At 36.8% G+C, this 26,777-nt stretch overlaps 1 protein-coding gene across 4 annotated transcripts in view; it reads right to left on the bottom strand.

Moving 5' to 3' along the window:
- Window positions 1–2,987: 2,987 nt before the first annotated feature.
- LOC109045958 (tight junction associated protein 1 (peripheral)) overlaps window positions 2,988–26,777 on the bottom strand; it is an 85,892-nt gene continuing 62,102 nt past the window's right edge. For all 4 annotated transcript variants that reach the window (XM_042768472.1, XM_042768474.1, XM_042768475.1 and 1 more), the window contains 5 exons: window positions 25,058–25,219; window positions 18,979–19,045; window positions 12,750–12,857; window positions 10,861–10,944; window positions 2,988–6,849 (listed from right to left, as the gene is read on the bottom strand). In XM_042768472.1, coding sequence (XP_042624406.1) covers window positions 5,413–6,849; window positions 10,861–10,944; window positions 12,750–12,857; window positions 18,979–19,045; window positions 25,058–25,219 — 1,858 coding nt within the window. In that variant the 3' untranslated portion in view covers window positions 2,988–5,412. The remainder of the gene's footprint in view (window positions 6,850–10,860; window positions 10,945–12,749; window positions 12,858–18,978; window positions 19,046–25,057; window positions 25,220–26,777) is intronic.

Raw genomic sequence — 26,777 nt, 5'->3', positions numbered from 1 at the left:
TTATTCAGGTGTCATTGCTTTTAGTTATTTTATCTCTACAAAAACAACCCATTAGGCTGCTTGATATTGTAAACTGCCACTTGGTTTCATATTAGTTTAAGTTAATGTAGTAATCATAAACACACTGGTTAGTAGCACAAATAGTGTTACAGTTTATTGCATTATTTTTCTAGTCATTTACCTACAGCGCACATTAACAGAAAATATGCTTGCTTTTGCATTGCAAAATAGGTTGGATATGATTAACTCCATAGTCAGATAAAGATTTATCAGTAATATTCCAGTAACATGAAATGCCCCTGTATATTGTATAGGCAATAAAAAACTTTTGAAATAGTCTCAAGGTGATGATTTATTTAGTTATGCTGGAATCTGTCAGGCAAAACAGCGAATAGTTCTCGTCAGCTCTGTTGATACGCTTTACTGACCCTAATTAGTGCTTGTGATTGTTTTGACAATTACAACTATTAAGGACTGTTGGCACACTGTTGCTAGGTGCTTGTACCCACCCACTTAAGAGCACTGGACCCTCAAGAGCAGCAGTGGGCATTCCTGCATCAGCACTGCCAATCCACGGCTCGAGAGACGTCATATGACACAAAAAACACACATCTATGAATCATAGCAGGGTCTGGAGGTGACACTGCAAATATGTAGAGCCCAAAACGGTTGTTTAAAATAGTTTTATTTGTTTTAAAATATACATTGGTTTACAAAAAACAAAAATAAAAAAAACACAATCAAAATTTTTTTTTTTTTTTTTTTTTAAGGGGAAAAATCTGTGCATGGTACATCTACACAACCATGGAAGCTTTACCTGGTCAAGTAAAAGTCAAAATAAATTATTTTATACCATGGTGAAAATGACAAAACTAATGTATGAGAAGGGAAAAAAGCACCATGTTGCTACAGTTGCACACATGTAAGATTGGTAGACAATGTGTGCATCAGAAACCTGTCTGAGGAATTATGGACAAATTCTGTGGACAAACTGTAAAAATGCACACATCTGAATGGGACTGAGTGAGCCAAAATCAACATGAAATTGGTTTCTGCACCCTTAGAAAATCCCCTCATAATCATATGAAATTCCACCACCATGTTAAAGCATCAGGACAGTAAGATCAAGTATCACAAAACTTAAACTCCAAGAACTTATATCGTGAACTTCAAAAACAATGCAGACGTTTAACAAAATAAAGTAAATTAAATAACCAACAAAGCAGTATCCAGATTTCTCAAAGAATTGCAAGAACTCATGAAGCAGAACTAATTTTACTTGTGTGATGTTACATATTTTCAAAAGAAACCAGATATTCAACAACAAAAATTAGGGCAGAACCTAATTTTACCATTCAGGAATTGAGTGGGTCGACAGGGTTGCCAAGTTTTCAAAGCAAAACCCACCCAACTGCTACTCAAAACTAGCCAAATTGGTTTTCATCTGCGATTCCAGGGGTAAAATACACATTTTTTGGCAGGATTCCCCTGGTAAAAGTCGCATTCCAGGTGCTAAATATCACGTTATTGGAGTCGCTTCAACCCCCGGCCATGAAAATCATCCCACGGCAACATTTTAAAGTAGCCCAATTCCGCTGAAAAACAATGGACTTGGCAACACTGTGGGTCGAGAATAATCATTCCATACTAGAATGTAACCTGAATGCATGTTTGGTTAACGATGGCTACTAGTCAATATTAATGTCAGTGGAAAAAGGAAAGTCATTGCAAAGAGGGTGTGAGTTAATTATGTTTTATGAAAGATGTCCATGACAGTAAAACCAGGAATGTGTATTAAAGTAAACGGGGTCAATTATTCAATTTGATACAAGGACATTAATCAATAACAAAGGCTAATTTCAGATTTTATATTTTGTTGATGACTACATGAAAGTTGGCCTACCGATGAATAAAAATGTTCATATCAGATCAAAGGAAAAGGAGCACAGATTATGCTCCGTCTTGAAGGTTAAAGAGAAGATAACATGAATTGAATACGCTTTTCCATCACAGAGACGTCAGCTTTAGGTAGAAGGTGGATTGGAGTGTTGCTTGGAGGATAACCTTGACATTTTTTTTCAATTCTTAGAATTCTCAGCAACAATTTTTGCATGACTTGTGCACAGCCTGCCAGAGGGTCACCTTGGATTACAGAAGACGTGTATGTCTCTTATGCGTGCAATTAAATTTGAGTTATTAAAGTTGCATGAGAGCAGAGGAGAAAGGCTTATTTATGCATTCTCTGTATTGCACATCCTGACCATTGTAGTATGTTTTTTGTATTTGCATGACCCGGGGTCCGTGTAACATCTGACAAGACTGAAATATTTAAGAGAGTCCATTTCGTCATGCGAGACCCCGATGGGCTGTACTCTGTCACTTTAAAGCATCACAGAACTATTTTAGAACATGATAAAATATTAATAATTCAGCATGGTGGGTAGTTACACTTCAATTAATCATAGGCTATTAATGGTAGTCCAATATATTGCAGAGCAAGACTGATAACTACATACGAAGACCAAAGTGTAAGACAAGAAGAGTAAGTGTGGACTTCGATCGCACATTCTGCCCTTCACTGAGTTACATATAGCTGAATTATTCAAGGCAAGGAGTGCTGTGGCAGACCAGCTATGAGGTGAATATATACAGCAAGCATTTTACAAAAGTCTGATGTCCTTCCTGGAATACCTTTAAAAAGTAATACATGCTTCTGTACTTTCTGATTCGCTGATATGTTCATAAATAATAGACAAACCCTAAAACTCATAAGTACATAACATACTCTTGCATGTTGCGTATCACCAGTAGGGCAAATGTCTCAAGTCAGTATGGGTGGAGAGAATGGTGTGTCCACTTACTAAAAAATACACTGATTTTTAAAGTACACTACTGCATGAAGTACTCGACCCAGGGTGGGACATCTGGATAATGACTGGTCAACAGACTAAAACTTATTAGAAATAAAAATAACACAAAGCAAGCACTTAAAAAGGCAACACAGAGTTTAATCGTCTCTAAAATATATTCATCAAAACAAAAGAATGAGGATGCTTGTAGTTGTTGCATTTGAAACTCATCGTCTGAGAAAAGCTGATACATTTTAAAATGCTATTTGAACAAGACTTGAAATGAAATGACTGAAGAAGAAAAAAAAACTTGTAGACAGTATCTTCTGGACAGACTGATAATCCATAATCATGAGAAATCAGATTTCCACACAAAAATACACACAGAAAAACAAAGCAAATGATGGCGGGATGCACATTCCCCTTAAAATACATACAACAGTACGATCAGCTAAAGAATAATAAGGAATCGATGAAAATAGATGCTGTATAAAGATGATTACATTCGTTAAGATCAAAACATGTTTTTTTTTTGTTTTGTTTTTTAATCAAACAGAAATAATCGAAATAATGTGTTCTTATCAGTGCCACTCTCCAACAAAGGCATGTTTCTGGCTGAAGTTTAACCTTTTTTTCTTTTTTTAGAAGTCAGTAATGTAATCATAACAGACAGAATACTTCTCTAAGTTTTTGTGGAGTTTTTACACAGTACTATATGCATAGTTTTTGAAATATTATAATGCCCTCCGAATGGCAATTTGTGCCGTCAGCAGCGAGGGGACACATTAACACAGCTCTAAATTGGAGGACATGAAATACCAATGACACATTCAAATATTTTAGCCATAGACTGTATAAAAACATGGATGTAATGTCCGTGACGTCACCCATAGATTTCTGAAGAGCATTTTTGAAGCCAAATGTAGGCGGAGCCGGCCGTCGCCATCTTGGCAGCGCGTCAACACGTGTCACTCCCGTATAAACGAAAATGGGCAAAAACGCGGGAGCTGGCTGCTGAAACCACGCCCACCGGTGATCGACGATGGTGACAGCAGCCTGACTATATAGACCAAAATAATTTTTTGAACCAGGCTGTAAAAATATTTTTTTCTGCTGTAAATTTGGGCATTTTAACATGGGGAGTCTATGGGATTGACTCCCTTTTGCAGCCAGCCTCTAGAGGCCAGTCGATGAATTGCAGTTTGAGTCACTTCCGTATGGGCTTTATGAGAGAGAGCGGGAGGTTGCCGCTTGGTTTTAGCCTTACTTGAGTATTTTTACTCCTAAATACTGACCTTTGAAAAAAAGAGAAAAATTTTTTTTCTAGATTAAATATTTAAAATGCCAAATACAGCACTGGTTGCATTTCTGTTGTAGTACTGTGTAACAACTAATTTGTAAAAATGTAAGGGATCAAATACCATGTATACCATTTCATGACAGGATTCAGTAACCTGAGCACTTCTTACACACTTCTGCAAGTGCTTAACTGTTTTGAGGGAAGTAATGGGACACTTTAGACCAGCAAAAGAGAAATAAATACACAAAAAACTCTAGATATTTACTTAAAAGTTTTAAATACCATTAGTCAAACAAAACAGGTGAGAATGAAAATCAGGAAGTATATCCAAGTTCTTGATCATTAAAACTGAATACATCAAAATCAAAATTCTTTCATAATTCAAATTAAGTATAAAAGCTGTCTTTAGGTTGAGTGTTGAAATACAGTGGTAGATCAATAAAGAGAGGTAACTGAAAATTGAGGTTAAGGATCCTCTCAGTTTATGATGACTAAAAGCAGGCTCAAAGAACAAGATGTTCTTTTAAAGGGTGATGGAGATCCCCCTCTGTCAGAGCAAGGGTTAGGCACTGAAAATTGACAAGAGAGTCTATTATAGATTACATTTAATCTTCTTCAACCAGCGGAATGCCTGACATCTGTGAAGCTGTGGCCATTTGGTGCCATCCCAATCTCAACAAAGGACTTGTACTGGGATACTGGAAAGATGTCATTATCTGGGGTAGAAAACTCTCACCTGAGGGCAAAAGCAAATGTCAAAACACCCATTATGTGAGATGTTCCATGTGCGCACAGTGCCACAGGGATCAATCCTAATGCTGCTCAATCTTGTTGCCTCTGAAGAACTCTTTCTCTTTCAGAAGTGTGATTGTATGGTTATGTCCTGCTGTTGCCCACTCAATCACGTCACATCAAACAAAATCAAGTCTTGTATTGGTGAAAATCACCTTAATTCAGACTATGACATTCTTGTACGATCCCTGAGCACCGTCCTCTCAAAGCCAGACTGACTGAAGTTGCAGCTGGTACTTCGCCACAGTTTCCATCAATACCAAAGGTTCCACAGATACAAGAGCTCCGTGCCTCAGAGAGAGGACAGAAGAGTTACAATGATGCCTCAGCGACAGCAGCATGATCAGGGATAACATGCTGATCCGATCCCTTCCACTTGTTGTGTGTTACTATGCCTAGTGATTGCTAGTAAGACGAAGAGCACTCAAGGTCAAACAAACAAAAATGAAGAGAAGAATAAGCCTGGAAGTCTCAGTCCAGCAGGTTTCCATGCTCTTGAGCTCTGGTAAGGCTGTCTTTGCGGTGCAAGTGATGAACCCCCATTCTCTTGGGGCTCTTCAGAGGTCGTGAGGAGCCAGTCCGAGGGGGCTTGTCTGCATTATCCTCAAGGGATGCTAGGACCCTTGAGCCAATGGCAGGAAAGTCCTGGGGTAGGATATCTCGCTCCTCAGCTGAACTTCCTGCTGAGCCAGCATCTTCAGCAAACTCTTGAGGCTTAGCAGAGGCTGGACTGCTCTCAATGGTGACCATGGTATCACCACTAGCACCATCATTGTCAAGTGGATCAAGGGCCATCAATAGCTGTTCACCCTCTTCCTGGGAAAAGTCACCACCATATTGTGTCTTTTTTGCCCGGAGGTCTGCCATGCTGCTGGTGTCAGTATCTAAACTGGACTCTCTACTTGCTGTCCAGCTCTGGGCCGAGGATCCCTCCTCGCCATCAGAGTAAGCACCTCTGAGAGCCCCTACTCCTGATTTTCCATTGTGACTTCTTTGGAGATCTTTTACCGTCTCACTGCTGAAGGACGTGCACTTGACAAGGCAGCCTTCTGTGGATGGTGCCATTTTTTCTACAAACATGCGCTGCCAGTTGGCCAGTAGGTCCTCCTCAGAGCTACCAGAGCTTGCAAAGGCGCTGGGGGGCTGAGGGGGACTGCTAAAGGGACTTGAATGACTGGAGAGGGTGTCAGTAGCATCCAACTGTGGAGGTGTGCGCTGGTGAGAAGCATGCCCTCCACCAGAAGATGAGGAGGTCCCAGAGCGCCAACCCCCATCAGATACAGCAGGGCTACTAGGCACGGTGCGCTGCCGCTCGGCTGCCTCTTCTTCATTCTGTACAAGACTGAGAGAAATGGCCTGACGAGTAGCGTAGGTGCAATTGGGCAGTGGGCTGTTTTTGGGAATCTTGACTTTGTCATCAGAAGAGAACTCAATCACTTTGCGACCAGGGTATAGTGGGTTTGGTGGTGGAGGTGCTGGGTAAGGATTCAACTTTTCAAAAGAGGGGGCTGCCCCATCTTCTCCAGTTGGACCATCCAGGCTGCCCTGGCTTCGACACATGCCGTTTACATGCTGCTGATCAGAGCCAGGTCCCACAGGAGAACTGGCATGAAAAGGGCCCCCATTTTCACGGCCTCCACTATCGTCTTGGGGTCCTGTCATGTCCACGTGTACGAACACATCTTCAGCCACTGGCCGACCTGCACTACTGCTAGACTGGGCTGAGTTGAGCACCAGGGGCTCCGGTTTCTCAAGAACACGAGCGATCACCGAAGTGGGCACTACGTCTGCGGGAGTCAGGCTTAGAGTGTCAGGATCCTGGGCTTGAGCTCCCTGAGAGCCCTTAGTCTTGTTAGGCAAGCTGCTCTTCATGTGCTTGTTCACCATGTCCTGTAGCTCATATGGCAACTGCAAAACATTATAGAGAAAATAAACACACAAACAAACGTGAATTTTTTTTTTTTTTTCCCGCAGTAGAGTTTTTTTTCTTTCTTGTTTTTTTTTGACATTTAAAAAACTATAATGGATAAAAAAGATTCTTGAAAATGACATGTTATCCATCAACCTGAAAAAAATCCTGGATAATGAGAAATTTATTGTAACCAGCAACAGGCATTCAAACGGCCTCATTTGAATAGATAATCAGTTCAGTTTCTAGGCATAAGACTTTTTAAGGACCAGCCTTAAAATATGAATGCATAATTCTTACATGGAAGATAAACTGGGAAATGTACTAATGTTTACACCATATTTCTCATGTAATAGACGCAGCAGTGATTTAGGGGAGTCAAGCTCCAAAAAGGACAAGACAGTATTATAAAATAGTCCATACAATTTTCTGCTACCAAGAAAGTAAGTTTGGAATAGGTTTGGTATAACATCAAGGTAAATAAACAATCTCAATCTTCTTTCTTTTATCTTTTTCTTGGGACCACATTTGTTGTTATGAGATCTATGTAGCTTGCACATTTTGTGGATGAATCCTTTTTTGCAAGTAATCTTAAAAGGTGCAATTTCACTAACATGCACTGGCATATAAATAGGATGTTCAATGAAGCCTATCGTCCATGCTGCCCGAATGAAGGTTATCTCAGTCTTGATCAAGAAAAGCAGAAAATAGTGTTTTTTCATTTAACACCATCCAATGTCTGCCCTCCCTGATGTGGGAAAGAAGAATATAGAGTAAGAAGCTCACCTCAAATTAGATTATTACTGAAGAGGGGTGAGACAGACAGAAAAAGAAAGAGAGAGAGAGACTAAAAGAAAAAAGGCTAGTGACAAGGCCTTTATTTCATTCTGTAGTGTGACACAATTTAATGAAGCCAGGCCAAGTCATTGATTTGTGGAAAAAAGGTCCTGTGGGGCAGCAATTAACCACAAAGCCCTTACTTCCTCTGAGCGTAGGGCATGGGAGAATTGATCTGTCCAGACCACACTTCCAAGCATGACCCCATCATGGCCTTCTAGCTCAGAAATCTACATGATGCTCCCTAAATTAATTGTTCTGGAGGGCAGAGTGCATTTGTATCCCATGACCACAGCAGCATCACATGCTAGAGTGTGGGAAGTCAGATGTACACAAAGTGCTACAATACTCCAGTCACCACGGTACACAAAACAAGACTTCTTTCTCCCACAGAAAATGAGGACAGTTTACGGACCGTTCAATGACCATCTGATGCATAAATGCACTAGAACTGAAACAATTCTACACATTCTAGATCACCTGTTTGTTCTTTTGTGCTTTCAGGGTTATATCCAATTTCAGACTTACTTGCCCCTGATCTTTACATAAAATGAATGGAATTGTGGTTGGTGATGACAAATGTCTTTGTTGTTGTTCCGTCTCTTCCATTACTTTTTTAGACTGTGAAACAAAGGCCTAATGTAGACACCTTGTGGACCAAATTATTCAAGGTTGTTCATGTGTGACCTATGTATACAAAAAAATCTGTCTGCGTGCATATCTCTGTATGCATACACATAAAAACTGAAGCAAACTTTGGGCTTCAATCAAACACGCGGTTCTTGGCCAGAATAATCTTTAGTATGGACTGGACTTTATCCTGTAAGTCAAAAGCCTGACTACATGAGACTATATACAGTACAAGCTCAGCTGTATTTTGTTTAGGTCTACTAGCATCGTCATCAGCTAGTGGCATGCTAGTTGTCATCTTTCTAGGCTACCCTAACAAAGAAAAGCAGCAATTCTTCTAATTTTTGCAGTGACCTACACGTAACAGTCAAAGACTGCATGCCACTTACTGTGCATAATTTCCATCTTTAGCTAAAGATAGCGAATTGCTACATGAGAGCCACTATAATAACGCTCAGTTTTCCCAACACTGGACTGAAGCATAATAGCTCTCAAGTTCTCAAAGCTTTTCTAAAGCTGTAACAGAAGACACAAGTGGCCTGTTTGATGCATATACATTTCCAGTTTGACATACATTTAGAGAATTTTCCAAATTATGTTTCACAAGTGGATGCTTTACAACAGTGGCTTTATGTTAGCAGTACTAGCATGAAAACAGGTAATGGCTTTGGCTCAGTCCAGCCTTAAAATATCCAAAGAAATAGTCTGTGGTCTCTGCATACAGAGTAATAAATTACAGAGTTCACGAGAGCAGGGCAAGAGGATAATCTGGACAGTGAATCAAATATCTTCTAAAAATACCATGGTTCCAGTGAGCTCATTCTATCACTATAGCTCTCCTAAAGAGATCATTATTCTACAGATTAGTCACTGCTGTCAATTCAATAAACTAAAAAAGGAGGAAGAAAGATCCTTTGTGAATTAATTGCTGCCAAGAATGAAGATCCTGTGCCCACACTCACTCAGCCAATATGAATTTAATGCCATCTTTCTCTGCATAACCAAAACGTTTGGACAATCGTAACGGAATTTCTCAATTTCTCTTCAATATGTAAACTAATTTAGAAAAGACTAATACAAAATGTGTCTGTTAATTAATGTCTTTACAAAACTAAAATTTGAATATATAAATGTACATTTTAAATGTACAAGTGGGATCCGTAAAGGAAAAGTGGGAAACAAGCGCCCCAATTTCAGTATTGCTCAAGTGGGCTGAGAGAATGATCATTTCAATTTTATACCCATCTCTAGGCAAAAATAAAAAAAAATAACTAAATTTAAAAAAGGTGCCTAAAGTTAATGCATTTTAAACAAGAGCAAATAGCAAATATGCAAAAAGTGTTGCCCTCGCTTTGGTCAGGACTTAATGCTGTTTGCAGAATAAAACAACAAGGGCAGACAGAGTGATAGATGGGTTTAATGTAGAGCGCAGGCCACAGGTGATAATGTCCCGATGTGTTCAATACCCATATGCCCATGAGGTCAAGCTGTCTTATCATACGTCTCTGTTCTTGTACCTACAGAGCTGTCCATCAGCCTGAAATCTGTCCTATTTTCCCCCACGGACAGACACAAAGGCCAAACAGACGGATGTGTCTGGATTTTGGCACCTTGTCAATGCGGTGCCTTTTCTCTGCCAGCGAGACCATCCGTATCCAAAGACCATCCATGTCTCACAGCACGACTGCCCTAACAGACACTTTCCATGCTAAACACTGTCATAAAGAGCACATCCTGTGGACATGGCTGTTTTTTTTTTAAATCCTCGCCCTCTCTCTATTCTCTTGGTCTCTTTCTCTCCATCTCTCTCTCTCATCCCAGTCTGTAAAATCAGAGCTCCATGTCCATAACAATAAAGTCACTGGGCAATCGTGCACACTCTCTCTCTCTCACTCAGCACCGCCCACGAGTGTCACTGCAGAGTTCAAAACACATTCAGACTCCAACAAGTCCTGTGTTGCAGGGATAGTTCAGACAAAAATGAAAATTCTGATATCATGGTTCCAAACCAAATACATTTTTTTTATCCAGAACGGGCCAGCTGTTCTTTTACGTTCAACGAAAGTGGATTGTGGAAAGTGGATTGAGTGTCAAGGTCCAGGAAAGTTCAAATAAATTTTTTTTATCCAGAGAATACTTTTTGTACGCGAATAAAACAAAAATAACGACTTAAAGAATACTTTTTGTACGCGAATAAAACAAAAATAACGACTTAATTCAACAATTCCTCTCCTCTGTTTCACTCCACATCAGCGTTGCGCCATTTTGGCGAATCTGAACTGTACGCAGGCAGCGCACGCTCTTCTGTGTCAGCCGCGCCACAAGTATGCGCTGTTTTTCAAATCAAAGCGTAAATATATGTAAAAAAAAGTTATTTTTGTTTTATTCGCGTACAAAAAGTATTCTTGTTTCTGAACCTGCTGTGCTTTACAAAAGTCAGAGAGGGTGAGTAAATGACAGAATTTGAATTTTTGGTGAACAGTTCCTGAAAATGTGGGAGGGGGGTTGTGCTTTAAAACTGAGAAACAGATTCTACTACTTACATCAGCAAACTTGTGGTTCCTGAAATGCGATTTATTGCACTTCAACAGCTGCACAGCCAAATTGCAATCTTGCCGATACCGTTCCTGCATGAGGAGAGAAAATGGATATAAAAACAAGATATGAGAACATATTAAATGAAGAAAAAAAGTCATCAACATCCACTGTTTGGAATGACACTCCTTAAATTAAATTGAAATGGTCATTTATGAAAGAAGAAAAGCAAACACACACAGTATGAGTCAATATTTGGACATACAAATGCTTCACAAGATCTTTACAAATCTGCTGAGTTAAAGGCTTATAGTTTGAAATCACTTTTGTAAATGATACAAGTTGTGCTTATGAATTGATATGAAATGATTTTTTTAAGCCAACTAGTGTCCAGCATGCATGTGAACTCCAACACTGTTTAAAGAGCATCCCAGGACGTTGATTGAGCAGAGTATAGACAGAGAATAATTCCAATACTGATTAATTTAATATTTTATTGACTTACTGTTACTCTAAAATGTGACTTTAACTGAAATAAAGATTAGAATTAAAACATTTTTAACATTCCAGAAGTTTTAGGAGCTTAATATTCTTCCTACTCTTTTAAACTAATGAACCAATCTTCCAGAGGTTTGTGAACAGTTGGATAAGGATTTAAAATCTTCTAATAAAATCTTTTACAGCTTGGCATAACTACTAAAATACAGATTCTTTATAAATATTCCCATAACATTTTAAGATTCTATTATTCTGCATAACATTTCCAGGTCAAAAAACAATACATAAAGACTAAATAATAATAATAAAAATCACACTTTTAAAATTGATTTCAGTATATTTAGTTTTTTTAAAGACTGTGGGTAACCCTTGTTCTTTAAAGACGAAAAAAAGCCTTGTTGAGAGGGTGATTTAAAATATATTCATTTCTACTTGTTTAACTTATTTGGTATATTATTTTAAATCATTAGAAGTCACCTTGAGGTCCCCTTAAAAGTTGCTGAGACACCTAGTGGCCTCTGGACCCCTGTTTGAGAACCACTGCTCTATTACGTTGAAAAATATGTTTGAGTAGTTCTGTCCAAACCTTTGACTGACACTTTATAAGTAAACCAAGGAAAATGGCACCCAAGGTAGCAGTCTTCAAGATTAATAACTAAAAAGCCCATAAAGGGAAAAAAAAAATGGTCCTAACATCAACCTCAGAGGAACGAGCTATGATTGATGTATGCTCTATCTGTCTAAGGAGATGAAGCGCTCTGCTTAAACACCACAGACAGATGGCTATCAGTTTCTTCAGTGCTATAATTAGCTCCCTGTGGCACTGTTTCATACATGTGGTGTAATAAAGGCACATTTCAGAACGACCTGCATTCTGGTGCTTTGTTATTCCTTGTGGAGTTACTCAAAAAAAAAGCATTGTTAGGATATCAATCTGTCTGCTAATTTACACTCCCGTGTCACTTGAATGTGAAGAAAAGAATACAGTGTTTATATAATGTGAATCAAATCTCTCATTATGAATAAAGGGCATCCCCATGCAAATAGTCCCACAAATTATTTAAAAGGCTGGGTTTTTTAATCTAAAAATGCTAGCCTTGTAGGAAGTGTATGTTGAGTGTTGTTGTTTATGTACAGTTGACTCAAGTTTGAATTTTAAAATGAGAGGGAAATTAATACGGAGACTTTCCCTTGTTCCAGACTAAAGCTCCAAAAGCCAGACATCATTTCTGGAATCTGACCGTAGACTTCAGTGAAATCTCAGCACAGATCCTCCTCATGCAACTTTCAATTCTGAGCTCCAGTAGTTATCAATCCCTGTAACACTGCAGCTCTGACAACCCGAGTCCAAAACGTGCCTCAAACACAAACACACACAAAGCTCTGATATCACACGTACATTCAGTTCCTCCAGCTTGTCGATAGTGTTTTTGGCATCCACGAGTTTATTCGTGAGCTCCACTATCTCTTGATCCATGGTTTTCTTGTCTCTTTCCACTTTACGGAGCTGTAAGGAGAAAAAAGACATTCATGTAAACTTTAATGTGAAAGGTCTCAGATGAGGTTCAACCACTCTGAACAACACACCAAAACAAGTTTTCCTTCAGTCCTAATTTCATTGCCGAAATGGCACCAGCTGCAAAGAAAAAGTCATCCAAAGAGCCTGGGAATGTGGCTGAGGCAGAGCCCATGAGGGAAAACAAATAAAGCAGGTAAGGAATCATATTGACAATCCCATTGCAAATAAGCATCACTCTCTCTTGATGTATCTAGTTCTCTGTATCTCCAACATTTCTGTCCAATTAGGTCTGTTTTTGATAAACCAACTGTACTTAATGAAGAACTTCAGTCAGGTTTTTCATACAGCAACATCATATTCCTTCAAAGGACCTGAAACATAGTGCACACATCAGACAGAATATGTTTATGCTACTTTAACTCTTTTTTTTTTTTTTTTTTTTTTTTTTCGTCCTCAGCAATGGTCAGTATGAGCTGTTGTTGAAGATTCTCCAAAAAATTGTCCTTCGCATTTCGTGCAAAGAACAAGAGCCTCAGAGAGCCAGTGAATGTGGACAGTCTGTCTGAGGCTGAGATTATTGTCTATAGGCCTAAAACACCTTCTGTCTGACTTCCTGTCTGAGTTCAGTGTTTTTCTAATTGAGGAGTGAGAGTGCTGTCTGAAGACACTTCACTCCTGCTGTGACGGCAAAGTCCGAAATGTCTTTGCACTAAATTGACAAAGAACAAAAGCTCTTGAAAGAACTTTAAAGAGGACATACTGTACTTAACAGAAGCTTTGATACTTAAGACACACTTCAGCCCTGCCGGCTCTTGGTTTAAGTGGAGACAGAGAGATACAAAGAGAGACACTGAGAAAAAGTAGACAGACACTGTGACCCTTAATCTGAAGCTTGGCATGTCCATAACAAAGCAATTATCTTTATAGTCACTGTTTGACTGAAGTGGACAATGTGGACCAATAAAAGAGAGATAAGGAGGGGGCAGCCTTTTAACACAATGCAGAGTCCACATGTAATAACAGAAATGCATCAGCCAGTATAATGCACAGCACATCTGATGCAAACAGGGATAGAAAGAAACTGTTTTTATCAGTTTAACAGCTGCATTCACACCATCCAAAGTTGTAGTCAAGCGGTCAAAATGCCAACATGTGTCTGCGCTTTGTTGCTACTCTAAAAGGCTTCATAATAGACTAAGAATACATCCTTTATTTATGAAATATATGCCCGTGTAATATAATATGTGTCTGTCTACCTGCAACCTACACAAAGACATCTGTTACATGTCATGTGTTATAGCTGCAAAATTATCATTTGTAGCTATTAAGATATTGTTATATTTAAGATTGGGTCCCACTTTATATTAGGTGGCCTTAACTACAATTAATCATTTGGTACAATGCACTTATTGTGTACATAAATGCTTTTACATTGTACTTGTACTTTAAAAAATACCTGCATGTAATAACATGTGTAATTCATTTCTGTAATTACATTTACATTTAAACTGTTGACCTGTCTCTTACACATTAACCCACCCTAAAACCTAACCAGACCACCAACCCTGTCCCTAACCTGACCCGTATCCCACCACAATAGCAGTACAAGTGTTTTTCAATACAATATGAACACAATAAGTACACTGTACTTATTTTTGATGCAAGTACATAGTAGTTAAGGCCACTTTATATAAAGTGGGACCGAATATTGTTAATTAACAACAAAAGTTTCAGCTGACAGTCCATTTATGTGAGCAAAAGAAGTAATTGTGCCATTCATTTTTTCATAAAAAAAAAAAAAAAAAAAAAAAAAAAATCACAGCAAATCAAATTCCCCATGAAGTACTACACTACCCATAATCCTAAAGAAAAATCAACCAATCACAGCAAAGCAGGACATTCACTGCGCACTCCCATAAAGATCTGAATATCGAACGTATCTATACTCTCAAACTATTTTTATGTTTGAGTATTTTGTTACAAACACTGTTTATATATATATATATATATATATATATATATATATATATATATATATATATATATTTATATTAAAAACAACGTTTTAATGGTTTCCAAACTGAATCAGTAGCTTTATATTATCACGCTGCAACTCAAAGGTTTTCACAACTAACTGTCAAAATAAAAACTGTTTAATTTGAAGAAACTGACAGAAATTCAATATTTTACTATGTACAGTAGAATGCACTTCTCAAAGTAATATATAATAATAAAATAATAATAATAATAATATACAATCATAATATTAAAAGAGAAACATCATTTTAACATAACATTTTTCTTCCATGTTAAAATAAATTTTCATTTGATTGCATTTTAAAAGATTACATTGATTAACGCTATTTTTATAATACATTTGCATTAAATCGTGAATCCTGAAAATTTTAAACAGTCAACAAAATTTTTTCAGGGCCCTATTATTGTTAAATTAATAATAATAATAAATATATATATATATAGATTTAAAAAAATAAAATAAAACTATTAAATAGTTAATTTAAGTTTTATGAATTTTACGGATTAGAAATGTTTGATTATTAAAATTTAAACCATTAATTTCGAAGTCCAGAAAATTTTAAACAGAAAACATGGAATTTAGGAAAAAATAAAACAAAAGGTGGCAAGTCATAGGGCAAAAGGTGACTAAACCCAGAGCCGGATAGTTTGGTTTCTTTAAATGAAAGTGGGTGGTCCGACTGTTGAGCTGTGCCATTGTTGGTTGATCTCTCTTTAGGATTATGGGTAGTGTAGTGTTACAGAAGAAGAACATTGTTACAGAAGACTTCACTAATGGCCTTACAGAAGAGATTTTTTTCCTCACTTTCACATGAAATGGCCTTATAGTGTTTCTATCTTGCAGTGGCCTTAAGTGGTGTAAAAAATATAATTTGTAATTTTCTTTTCTTACCGTGTTTGCAAAGTTGTGCTGTGCATTTTAACCACTGCGGTAAACATTTGGACTGCAATCTATTGTGTGACATCTATCCCAGAATCCCCCTGTCCACATGCACACACACACACACACACACACACAGGCATGGCCACAGCTATATCCAGCCATCTACTGCAGGAAGAGAGGAGAGGAGACAGGAAGGGGCTGCAATGAGTCATGGGAATGATATCCACGGTGATATTTATTTGGAGAGCAGAGACAGACAGACAGACAGACGGAAGGAACTGGATAAATAGAAAGAATGAGAACGCAACTGCATAGACCCAAGTTTGACTGATGGCAGCCTGATGATGATAATGATGATGATGATGGTGAAATACCCAAAGTCACAAGGCAGCATGAGGGGAGAGAAAAGGAAGAAAGAAAGGAAGAGAAAGATTTAATTTTGCACTTATTCTTATATTTTCAATAAACTGCCTGTCTACAAATATAAAGACAAATAAAGAAAGAGGACAGAAAGATAGAAACTAGTCACGAGAAAGACCCAGTAGCCATTAGTTAAAAATAATTATCCTGTGAAACTTATCATCAACTAAAATGAAACCTATTAAAAATCTTTTTTAGTAACTAAAATAAAGCTGTAATAAAACTAAAAAAAAAAAAAAAAAAAAAGTTTGTCAAGACAAACTTTGATGTTGGCTTGAGAAAGACTGTCCAGTAGATTAAGACAGACAGATATATAGAGACAGATATATAGAGCAACTCCTTCAGCTGTGACAATATTCACAATATACCATGGCCTCTGGTGCCTAAATTTCAGTTTCACTGCTTCATCTGTTTAGCCATTTTTACAATACACATTGATCCACAGCAGCAATGTTTGCAAAAGAACAAAAACAAATAGTGCACTTAATATCAAACAAAAGTTCAATCACAGAGAAGTTTCAATCATTGTTGAAGGCACAGTATTAACCAATCAGACGCCAGAAACAGATCATTTCATAACACTCTTTCTGAAATGTTGTAAATTCACCTGTGACTGGCAAAGCTTTACGCAGAGGTCATGGATATGAGATCTCACCGTGCAGAACTAAGATACCGCTGGGATTTAATTGAAAATGAACATAAATCATCGAGAGCTAATGCTGTCCTTATACACGCATGAAGTCTTCAGACATGATTAAGAGCAAGCGGCTCGTTCTGAAGTCTCCCAGTCATCTTAAATTACTCTAGAGATAATTTTGCAGGGCACCTAAGAGTGATAAAAGATTCCTAAAATAACTTATTATAGATGTATGTTTGATTAAATTTTCATTTGAGCGAAACTGGAAAAAGGCAGAGTTAGGGGGAACATTTAGATTCATATTGGCTTTAATAAAACATGAAATCTTTTAACAATTCATTACAACAACCAACAGCAGTTTCCAACGATACCTCCTGTGTTCAGAATGCATCATACTGAACACAGGACGCATGGTTTCTGTGATGCATAATCACATTCAAATAATCCTAAAACAGCATTCATCCTAACATTGTCGGAGGACAACTGCAGTCTGTGACAGTTATGATGTATTAGAAGATCCAGTGGGAATAGGTTGATACTTACTAAAGAAAAAGAGGCTTAGGGACAAATTTGTACATTTATTCAATCTGTAGCTTTTGATGTTGTTCATTTTTTTCCGTCTCTCGATTGTTCTCAGATAACTACAATTGTCTTTGTTTGAGCACTAAAGCACAGAAAATTTTCATCCAAACAGCTTTTATGAAAAAAAAAAAAAGCATGCAAAAACATGCTGAATTCTGTCTGCTACCAAATCGCCTGACTGATCCATCAGCACGGCCTTAACTGTGACAATTTTGACCACAATCAGGTCATTCGGGGCTCTCTGCATTTTTTAATTAATTAATTTATTTTTTTTTGAAAGCAAAAAACATCAATGGCAAATCAATCATTTTAAAAGGGAGCGGAATTCGCTTTGATTTCTTGTGACTGAATTTTAAACAGTACTAGAGTGGCAAATGAATGACAGCACGTCAACACTGAACTATCATGGGTCTTTTCCTGCAGAAATGTTTTATAGCCTATGCCATGAAAACAATAATACATTTATCATCAATTCTCAAAAATCTTTGATCCACTTAAAGGGATAGTTCACCCAAAAAAGTAAATTCTCATCATTGTCTCACGCTCATGTTGATCCATACCTGCATCACTTTCTTTTCTGTGCAACATAAAAGGTGCATTTTTGATGAAATTCCTGGTTATTCTTTTCAAATTTATGTAAATGAAGGGCTGAAAGCTCCAAAATAGCAAAAAAAGTGGTATAAAAAAGAAGCTGTTCAATAGCTTTTACAGTACTTTTTGAAGCTTGAAAGCAATTATTCAAATCCTAATGCATCGAAAAGATTAGTACAGACAAAATTAGTGGTCAACGGATATATCACCAAGGCTGATATATAAGCCAATATTTGGTAAAAATATTTAGTAAGAGGAGGGACTTTTATTTTGACAGCACTAATTAAAGATTACAAGGGCATGTGAATTAAAAAAAAATGATGTGCATGAATAAATTATTTATAACTGGAATATTCTATTCAAAAAATAAGAACTGTCAATTTTGATTTCATTGTTACTTTAAATTGTGTGATGTGAATAGCTGAAGTTTTTAGGAAAGCCATTACAAGAGTTTTAAGCAGTGGGAAGTGACTATGATCATCCATGGCATGATTATTTGCCCATCACAGCTCAACTATAAAGGCAGGGTCCAAAATGAACATCCAGTAAGAGCCAAAAGTGAGTCAGAATTGGCTTTACACTTGGCAAGTAAACAAAACTCACAGTTGGTTTGTAGCAGAACTGCACCAATTTAAAATACAATGCAAAAATAACGCCATTTTTATCTCAAGTGCGAATCGAAGCAACACAATCACTGTTGCTTGTCTTCCAACAACAATTTTCCCAGTGAAAAATGAACTTCCAGCATGCATGAGTGGCAGGAGCAATACTGTTACTTGTTTGCTAGTCCCAGGAGAATGAAATAAAGCAAAAGGTTCCTCAATTACAGTTCATAATACTTGTGACGAACTGACTGAGAGTGGCATCGTTAGGGCACAAGGAACAATTAAACAGCAATTAAAGACATCAGTGTTTAAGATAAAGGTCTTTAGAAAGGGAAAGTGAAGTGTAAAGGTTACCAGGGCGTGAAGTTTCTCCTCCAGGTCTTGATTAGCTCTCTGAGACGCTGTGTAGCTGTTCTGCAGTCTGTGGGGGAACAAAACAAATGTATGTCACTTTTAAGGTATAAAACTATATCCAGATCTTATATGATATATCCTGGTGCACTGTGAGATTGAGATATTTTGGATGAAAACCAGGAGGCATGTGACTGTCCCATAGACTGCCAAATAAATAACAGTGTCAAGGTCCATAAAATGTATGCTCTTCTGTATCATCCGCGCCACAAGGATGCGCTGTTTTAGTTCAAATCAAAGCTAAATACACGTAGAAACAGTGCATCTTTGTGGCGCGGCTGATACAGAAGAGCATACACAGCACGGTGATATGGAGAGACACCAGAGCAGACTGTTGACAAAGGAATTGTTGAATAAAGTCTTGTTTTCTTTTCATACAAAATGCAAAAAGTGTTCCAGTTGCTTCATATAACCCAGATTGCACGTCTGATGGCAGATGGAGTATTCTGACGACGACTTTCATACCTTTTATGGACCTTGACACTGTTATTTACTTGGCAGTCTATGGGACAGTCACAGGCCTCCTGGTTTTCATCCAAAATATCTTAAACTGTGTTCCAAAGACGAACAGAGCTTTTACGGGTTTGAAACGACATGGGGGTAAGTGATTAATGACAAAATTTTAAGGAGTATTAAAGACCAAACACATCTAAGAAATGATGGGTGGGTAACATTAAGTGATGCTGATCCCTTTTGATTTCATATCTTCATTGAATCAACACTGAATTAATACAATGAGATTTCCCCAAGCCTTCCGTTCATAGAAATTTCAGAAGAAAGCATCAGTTCAAAAAATACAGAATTTGTGCTTACAAAGACCATCAGGCCTTATTGCCACATTATCTCCAAGCTCTGCCTTTCGGTTTACAGCACAAACCTTCATCTCAATCACTCTTTCCCTCTTGTGAATCAATACTGTTTCGGTGCCTGGCAGATCATAAGGGACTTTTACTGTCTGGCTTCATAACAATTAGAATTGAATCAATTAATTTCAGCAAGCAGTGATGATTTGGGCCGAGCGCAGTCATAAACTCTAGCAACAGTTCATAGCTGCGGATGGCCTGTGCTGATGGAATGCAATAATTACTCCTGCCTCAGAAGCTAAATAAATTCAATGAAAACACACAGAATAAACAGGTAATTAAGTAAACAAACATCTATAACAATACCTCTCATTCGAGGGTTCCCAGAGCCTCCAGCACCTGGAGCAAATCACCACAGCACATGTGAAAATGTTACGCCGTTAGATCAGAGATGGCATTCAATCGCCTACGCTGCAGAATCACTAACCAACTGCAATCCAATTAGGCTATTATCTGCGGAGAGCTGGCATGCAGGTTTAGGATGTGGCAGGCAGGGAAATGGAGGAGCAAATGTGAACACCACACTTTTCTGATGGAAAGAATGCTGGGTAATTCAATCGCTCTGCCGTCTGAAAGCATATAAGCCTGAGATGCATCCTGATTGGAGATAAAGTGGTATGATTGCAGCCAAATTACACACCGACTCAATCACAAAGCACTGCACTCAGAGCGCCAGGGGCATATCAGGCCGATCCGAGCCCGTGATTAAATCTGCACTCATATCTGCTGATCTAAAGCTAAACTTATAACACTGATTCCGAACAAAGTGAGTAGTGACGTTTACTGCGACAAATAATTTTTTGTTCATTTTGAAAGCCAAAAAGCTAATGGAAATATAAAACAACAACAAAACACTATGAGCTGAAACACACACATATGTAAACTTTTTTTTGATGGAATGAGAATTCACTATGGGCGGAGCCACCCAGTGCATTGTGCCAAAATGTAATTTTTTTTTTTGATAGGGCAAAAACACATTTTCATACCAAATAAAAATCAAGAATCAAAAATTAATCAACAAAAACAAAAAAACATTAACAAACAATAAATAACAAACAATTTAATTACTTCAATGCATTTATTTATTTATTTATTTATTTTTTTGTACAGAGGTGTTTTCCAATCACATCACAAAGAAAACTGGCTAACCAATAAGAGCCACTCTTTTGGCCACATGTCTGGAGCGGCTGTAGTTTTGGAGCCACAAATGAACAAACCTGAAAAAATCAACAAACAAAACTATCAAAAAATATAATAAACATCAAATCAAATTCTGAGAAAGGCTGTTTGAAGACACGTAAATGTTGTTTGTTCTCAATCAAATCAAATTCTGAGAAAAACATAAGGAAATTTTTTTAAATACATAGAAATCATAAAAAAATATCATATAAGTATATCAAAAAAAAAACAAATAAAAACATAAGTAAAATAAAAACAAAAACAAATTTTTTTAAATACATACATACATACATATTACATACATGCATACAAATAGGGTGTATCAGTATGTTGATAAGCAAACAGCATATTACACTGTACAAACACCATATTTTGCTGTTTCTCTTTTTCCATAAGTGGAAATTTCCAGAGTGAAATTGCATTTTCACTCAGAACAGACGAAGCTCTTTCAAACATCAGACCAAATTTTTGTGCTGTTGTGTACAGGACTCGAAGATTAAAACACTTTCCTGGTGTTATTGTGCATTATCAGCGCACAATATTCCAAAGCAAAACAGTTTGTCTTCATTATCCTTATTCTGATATACATACTACATTCTGCTTCTGTTCATACAACCTGTGTGAACAGAAAAGCAGCAAACAACAAAACAACCTGTCAGAGGCAAGATACACAGAGTAACTGCTAAGCCCTTACACAAACAGCACAGCCTTCACAGCGAGCTCACGCTCATTAAAATCAGCCACAATCTCACTGCTGTTCTCCTCCCTTACCTGTAATCAAAGTAACACATCACAGCACTTAAGGCTCTCAAATGCAGTTCTTAATTCGCTGGCAAAAACACAAGGCATTTGTCAAACAATAGAGATGCTTGACGGCCTGTTAAACATTTTTTATTTATTTCCTGAAGACTAGGCTGTCAGGCACATTTTTTTAATAACACAAAAGAATAACATTTGTTGAGTCAATTTAAATGACACTACTGTAATAATTCAAACCATTTTTACATTTTTTACATTTACATTTTTATTCTGATTACAAAAACCTCTGAATGACCACTTAAATTACTCTGAATGAATGAACGAACGAACGAACGAACGAAATAACTTGAACATGACTCAGATGAACACTGCTGTGCTGTGGTGTATTAGATCCAGACTAATCAAGAGTTATAAATTCAGAACTGGTTCCATTTCTATGAAATTCCATAACCAAACGGTTTTCATGACTTATTCTTCCAATGTCTCCACCATACTAAAATACTGTTTCCTGTGTTCACTGATACTACAGCACAACAAAAAACGAATAATTAAGTTTGATACGAATTGTGAACTTGCTTTCTGCGTTGAGTGCGATGAGAGAGAAAAAGTAAAAATAAAAAAAAATTAACTCTTTCCCCGGCATTGATGAGTTATCTCGTCTTTTAGAAGACAACGTTTCCCCACCAAAGAAAAGTTTTTACGTTTTTTCGTGTTTTCACTGGTATACACTCAGGGCGCTATTACACATCTTCTGAATGAGTACAAAACCTTCTGAACAAAATCCCACGTGAACAGGTCGGAGAAACGAGCGATCTCTTATGTAAACAGATGCATATTAAAAATAATGCAATCATCAGCAATAGACAGCATATAAAAAAATTTAAATGTTGATCCAGGAAGTGGTATATGTCTGTGCAAGCTTTGGAGGTGTTGATGGAAGCAATTTCCTGGATTTAGGATTTGATAATCGTACTGAATATTATCCAGATGTAGTTTTTGATACAAAATGTGATTTTCTCACCTTTTTGCTCAAAACTATACATTTTTATGAAACCTACCTATATTCAGGTGTTGATAAAAAAAGAATGCTTTAAGTTACAATAAAACAGATTTATTATTTTTTTTTAAGTAGAGGCTCTGATCTTTATTTAGGTGTATTGCATATTCAAATATTCATACAGCAAAATATACTGGAGGCCATCAAATTTTAGTGAAAATCATCAAAATCGCTGGCAGTGACTGGCAACTTTTTTCAAAAATGCTGGCGGGGAAAGAGTTAATGGAATTGAAACCATAAACGCTCCATTTTTTATGATTCATGTCATAGAACTGCCTTGTCCTTCGAAATCTCACATGACAGCAAAATTATTAAATACTGACGAGAAAGGAGGTCTTCCAGATGTTTTATATGTGGTTATTATCTAGGCAAGTTTGCAGTGCCCTCATCTTCCTCTGGACTGTGTCCGTCTGACCAGCATGCTTTGCACTGTCGATCCTGCTGTGATTTGTAGTGCGGTCTGCAGCAGGGGTCCTGCAACTCTACACAGCCGCCGGTCAGTGGGATTAAAGTGAAGGCTGCCAGCTTCATATAACTACAAGGAGCTCATTAATTTGGCTGCTTTGATCATAATCATTCAGATGAATTGCAGGGGTATGTCTCATCTCCCTCCCTCATCTACGCCTGAGACTTCAGTAAGAAACCTGCTGTATCCACCTCTTTCAACACGCAAACTGGAAGACTTGTCATTTTTGCAGTCAGAGATTCTGATTAAATGTTATTGTCCTATGATTTTCATGATGCAGAAAATGCAGATGGATTTATAGAATCCAGTCAAACAAACTAAAATCACAGTATAACGCAGAACATCACAGAATCAAAAGTAGGGCTGTACAATCAATCAAATCACAATATGGACTAATGTCTGTGAATAATAAACTGCAAAAAACCTGACATTTAATTGTGTCCGTTGGTTGCTCTGCGTGTCTCTGTGTGTGCACAGTTTAGTTAACTACACACACAAACATGGGTGATGTTCATAGTGTTTTCAGTGTCTGTCGTCACTATATGAGGACATGAACACATGACCTTCATCTCCAGAGCTGCTCTGAGTCACTTATCCTGCATTTCAATTAATACAATATATCAGATACACAAATTCAAAGGTCTTCATGACAAATGTCAAAATAAAAGCTTGTTTTAAGAAATTGTGAATTTTTCTACTCCATTTTCATTTCAAGCATAAACCTATGGAAGCCCATTTCTGCCACTGAATAAATTTTTTTAATTCAATAGAAATCCATTAAACACACAAATAATAGTTATATAAAAAAACAATTCAATTATATAAACTCACAATTGCAAGTTATAAAGTCAGAATTGCGAGATTTAAAGTCACAATTGCAAGATAAACATTTTAGAATTGCGAGTTTATATCTCATAGTTCTGACTATTTCTCAAAAACAATACCGACTTCACTCAACAGAAATTCTATATCACACAATCTAATTCAATTGCCACATAATATCAAGTCTAAATCACAATTCTGAGAAAAAAAAAAATCTAAATTGCGAGATAAAAAGTCAAATTACCTTTTTTATTTTTTATTCAGTGGCGGAAACGGGCTTCCATATAAACCTATACAGCACTTTGGATACCAAAAATAAAAATACATTTTTTTCATTTGATTATATTTTAAATCATTTAAATGGATAAATTAATAAACGTAATAAAAACAACATGTTCCATGCCTTCGTTTGTTAAATTGTAGTTTCATGATTTCAGTTAATTAGACATACTTTCTGATTAATAACATTTCATTTAACCATTAAAACAGAATCCAGAAAAAATTAAAACAATAAGATAAGACTATGATTTTGCGTTGAAAGTAAAATAAAAAAGATAAATATATTAGGGCTGTTAAGAGATTAATTAGCAGCTAATTATCACCTTAAAACACTGATTTCTACTCAAGAAACATTTCTTATTATCAATGTTGAAAATAAGTTGTCTGTCACATGATCCTTTGGAAATCATTTTAATATCCTGATTTGCTGCTCAAGAAACATTTCTTATTATCAATGTTGAAAATAAGTTGTCTTTTTAAGGATTCTTATACTTCAAAAACTGTATTTGCAATAGACTATTTTTTTTAACAATATACAAGTCTTTACTGTCACTTTTGATCTATTTAATGCATCCTTACTGAATAAAAGTAACTAACCTTCTGAACTTGTCTCTCATTTTCTCCAGGTCGTCTCTGGTTCGACCCAGCTCTGCCTGCATGTAATGTCGACCGGTTTCAAACTCTGTCTCCATCGCCTCCATCTTATTAGTGGTCTGGGAGAGCCGGCGACGGAGGTCTTCATTTTGCTGCTGCAGGATCCTGCAGAATAAGTGAGAGCAATGAAAGAAATGAAAAATGCATCACTGACATGAGAAACTGTTTGTCAAATCGAGTTCACACTATTGTAGAGGTAAAGGGCAACAATCTACAGCATTCTCATGTATTTCCATTTTCATTTTATAACAGTAGCATAAAAGAGTCTTTAATATGAATACTGAAGTCTGTTCATCATTCCCTTCATGCCTGGGAAAGCATTAACGCACACATTCCTGATGCGCATCTGTGCAAGCTCACATTTCCACTCAACTCATAAAGCATTCATTTAATAGCTCTCTGTCATATTTGGTATCATTTTACGGCTCATATTCTGAACAGAAATGCAATGAAGAAACCACTTAAAGAAAAGGCTGTTATGGTGTCTCTCCCAAATCATGAGCATCTCAAAAAGTGTGTGCAATGCACTAGGTTTGACATCAATGAAGCCAAAAGGCAGTAATGTGGCATGTGTCAGAACAGTTTGCATCATGCATGATTCATATGGGCTACTTTAATGACAATTCTATGGTGTTTTTCGGACTTCAGTACATCCATCTCCCTTTCAGTGTGGCCATTTATTTTTAACTGCTTTTTAATAAATAATTTCACTTCAGTGTTGAAGGCTAACCCCCGAAGTCTCTTGTTTATGCTGTCCTCTTCTCATGGAAGTCACAGCTTCTGTGGTTCAATTTTTTACACATTAATGCGATCTGAAACTTTTGGTTGAATTCTGTTTCCAGTGAACACTCAGAGAAAAAGATGTTATGTATTAACAACAACTTTAATGGAGTCAGATTAAATTTATATGAGCCAGATAGATAAAATAATGCATGCCATTGTTCAGCTGCTTTTTGTCTAGAGTATTTATTCCAAACCATCAGCTGTAATTTACTTCACTCTATCTTTTATTACAAAAAAAAACCCAATCTTATCTTACCTAAAAAAAAACAATCTTAGCTGTTTTATTTAAAACCATTTTGGCTTTAAATTGTCTTAATTTGTTATATTCGTGTGTGTGTTTTACATTTACATTTATATAGTTACAAAAAATCTTTAAAATAAACATAGCTTTTTTTGCTATTTTCGGCCGAATAATTTCTGTTGCCGAAAACATTTGGTGCATCCATCGTGTCATATCATTGTTCGGTACAATTTATTCGGGTCTTTTAGCCATAATGTGGCTGCATGCATATTTTTTTGCTATTTTCGGCCGAATAATTTCTGAAAAACTAAAAACCAATATATTGCATCCATTAATATAAACCATTAATAACATAATGTGGCTGCATGCATATGAAATATTCCTGAAAAATATAAATATTAACTAATATAAAAATTCAAAACAACTATATTAAAAAAAAAAAAAAAAAAAAGATGTGTTACATACTTTATGACTTGACATGACTTCATTTAAAAAGTAAGACTTTCTATAGATATGTTTCTCATGCCTGTGTGTTCAGTATTCACTGAGTTTGGGTTCTTTTTTGTGACGCGTTTCAGAAAGAAGTTCACGGAGACCGAGACTGCAGAATGTGCACCATGTTTTTTCTCTTTATTTTAC

The sequence above is a fragment of the Cyprinus carpio genome, chromosome A13 (genome assembly GCF_018340385.1).
Source record: "Cyprinus carpio isolate SPL01 chromosome A13, ASM1834038v1, whole genome shotgun sequence".
Lineage (NCBI taxonomy): Eukaryota > Metazoa > Chordata > Actinopteri > Cypriniformes > Cyprinidae > Cyprinus > Cyprinus carpio.
Note: the sequence above shows the minus strand (reverse complement) of the source record. Positions and strands in the feature narration are given on the sequence as shown.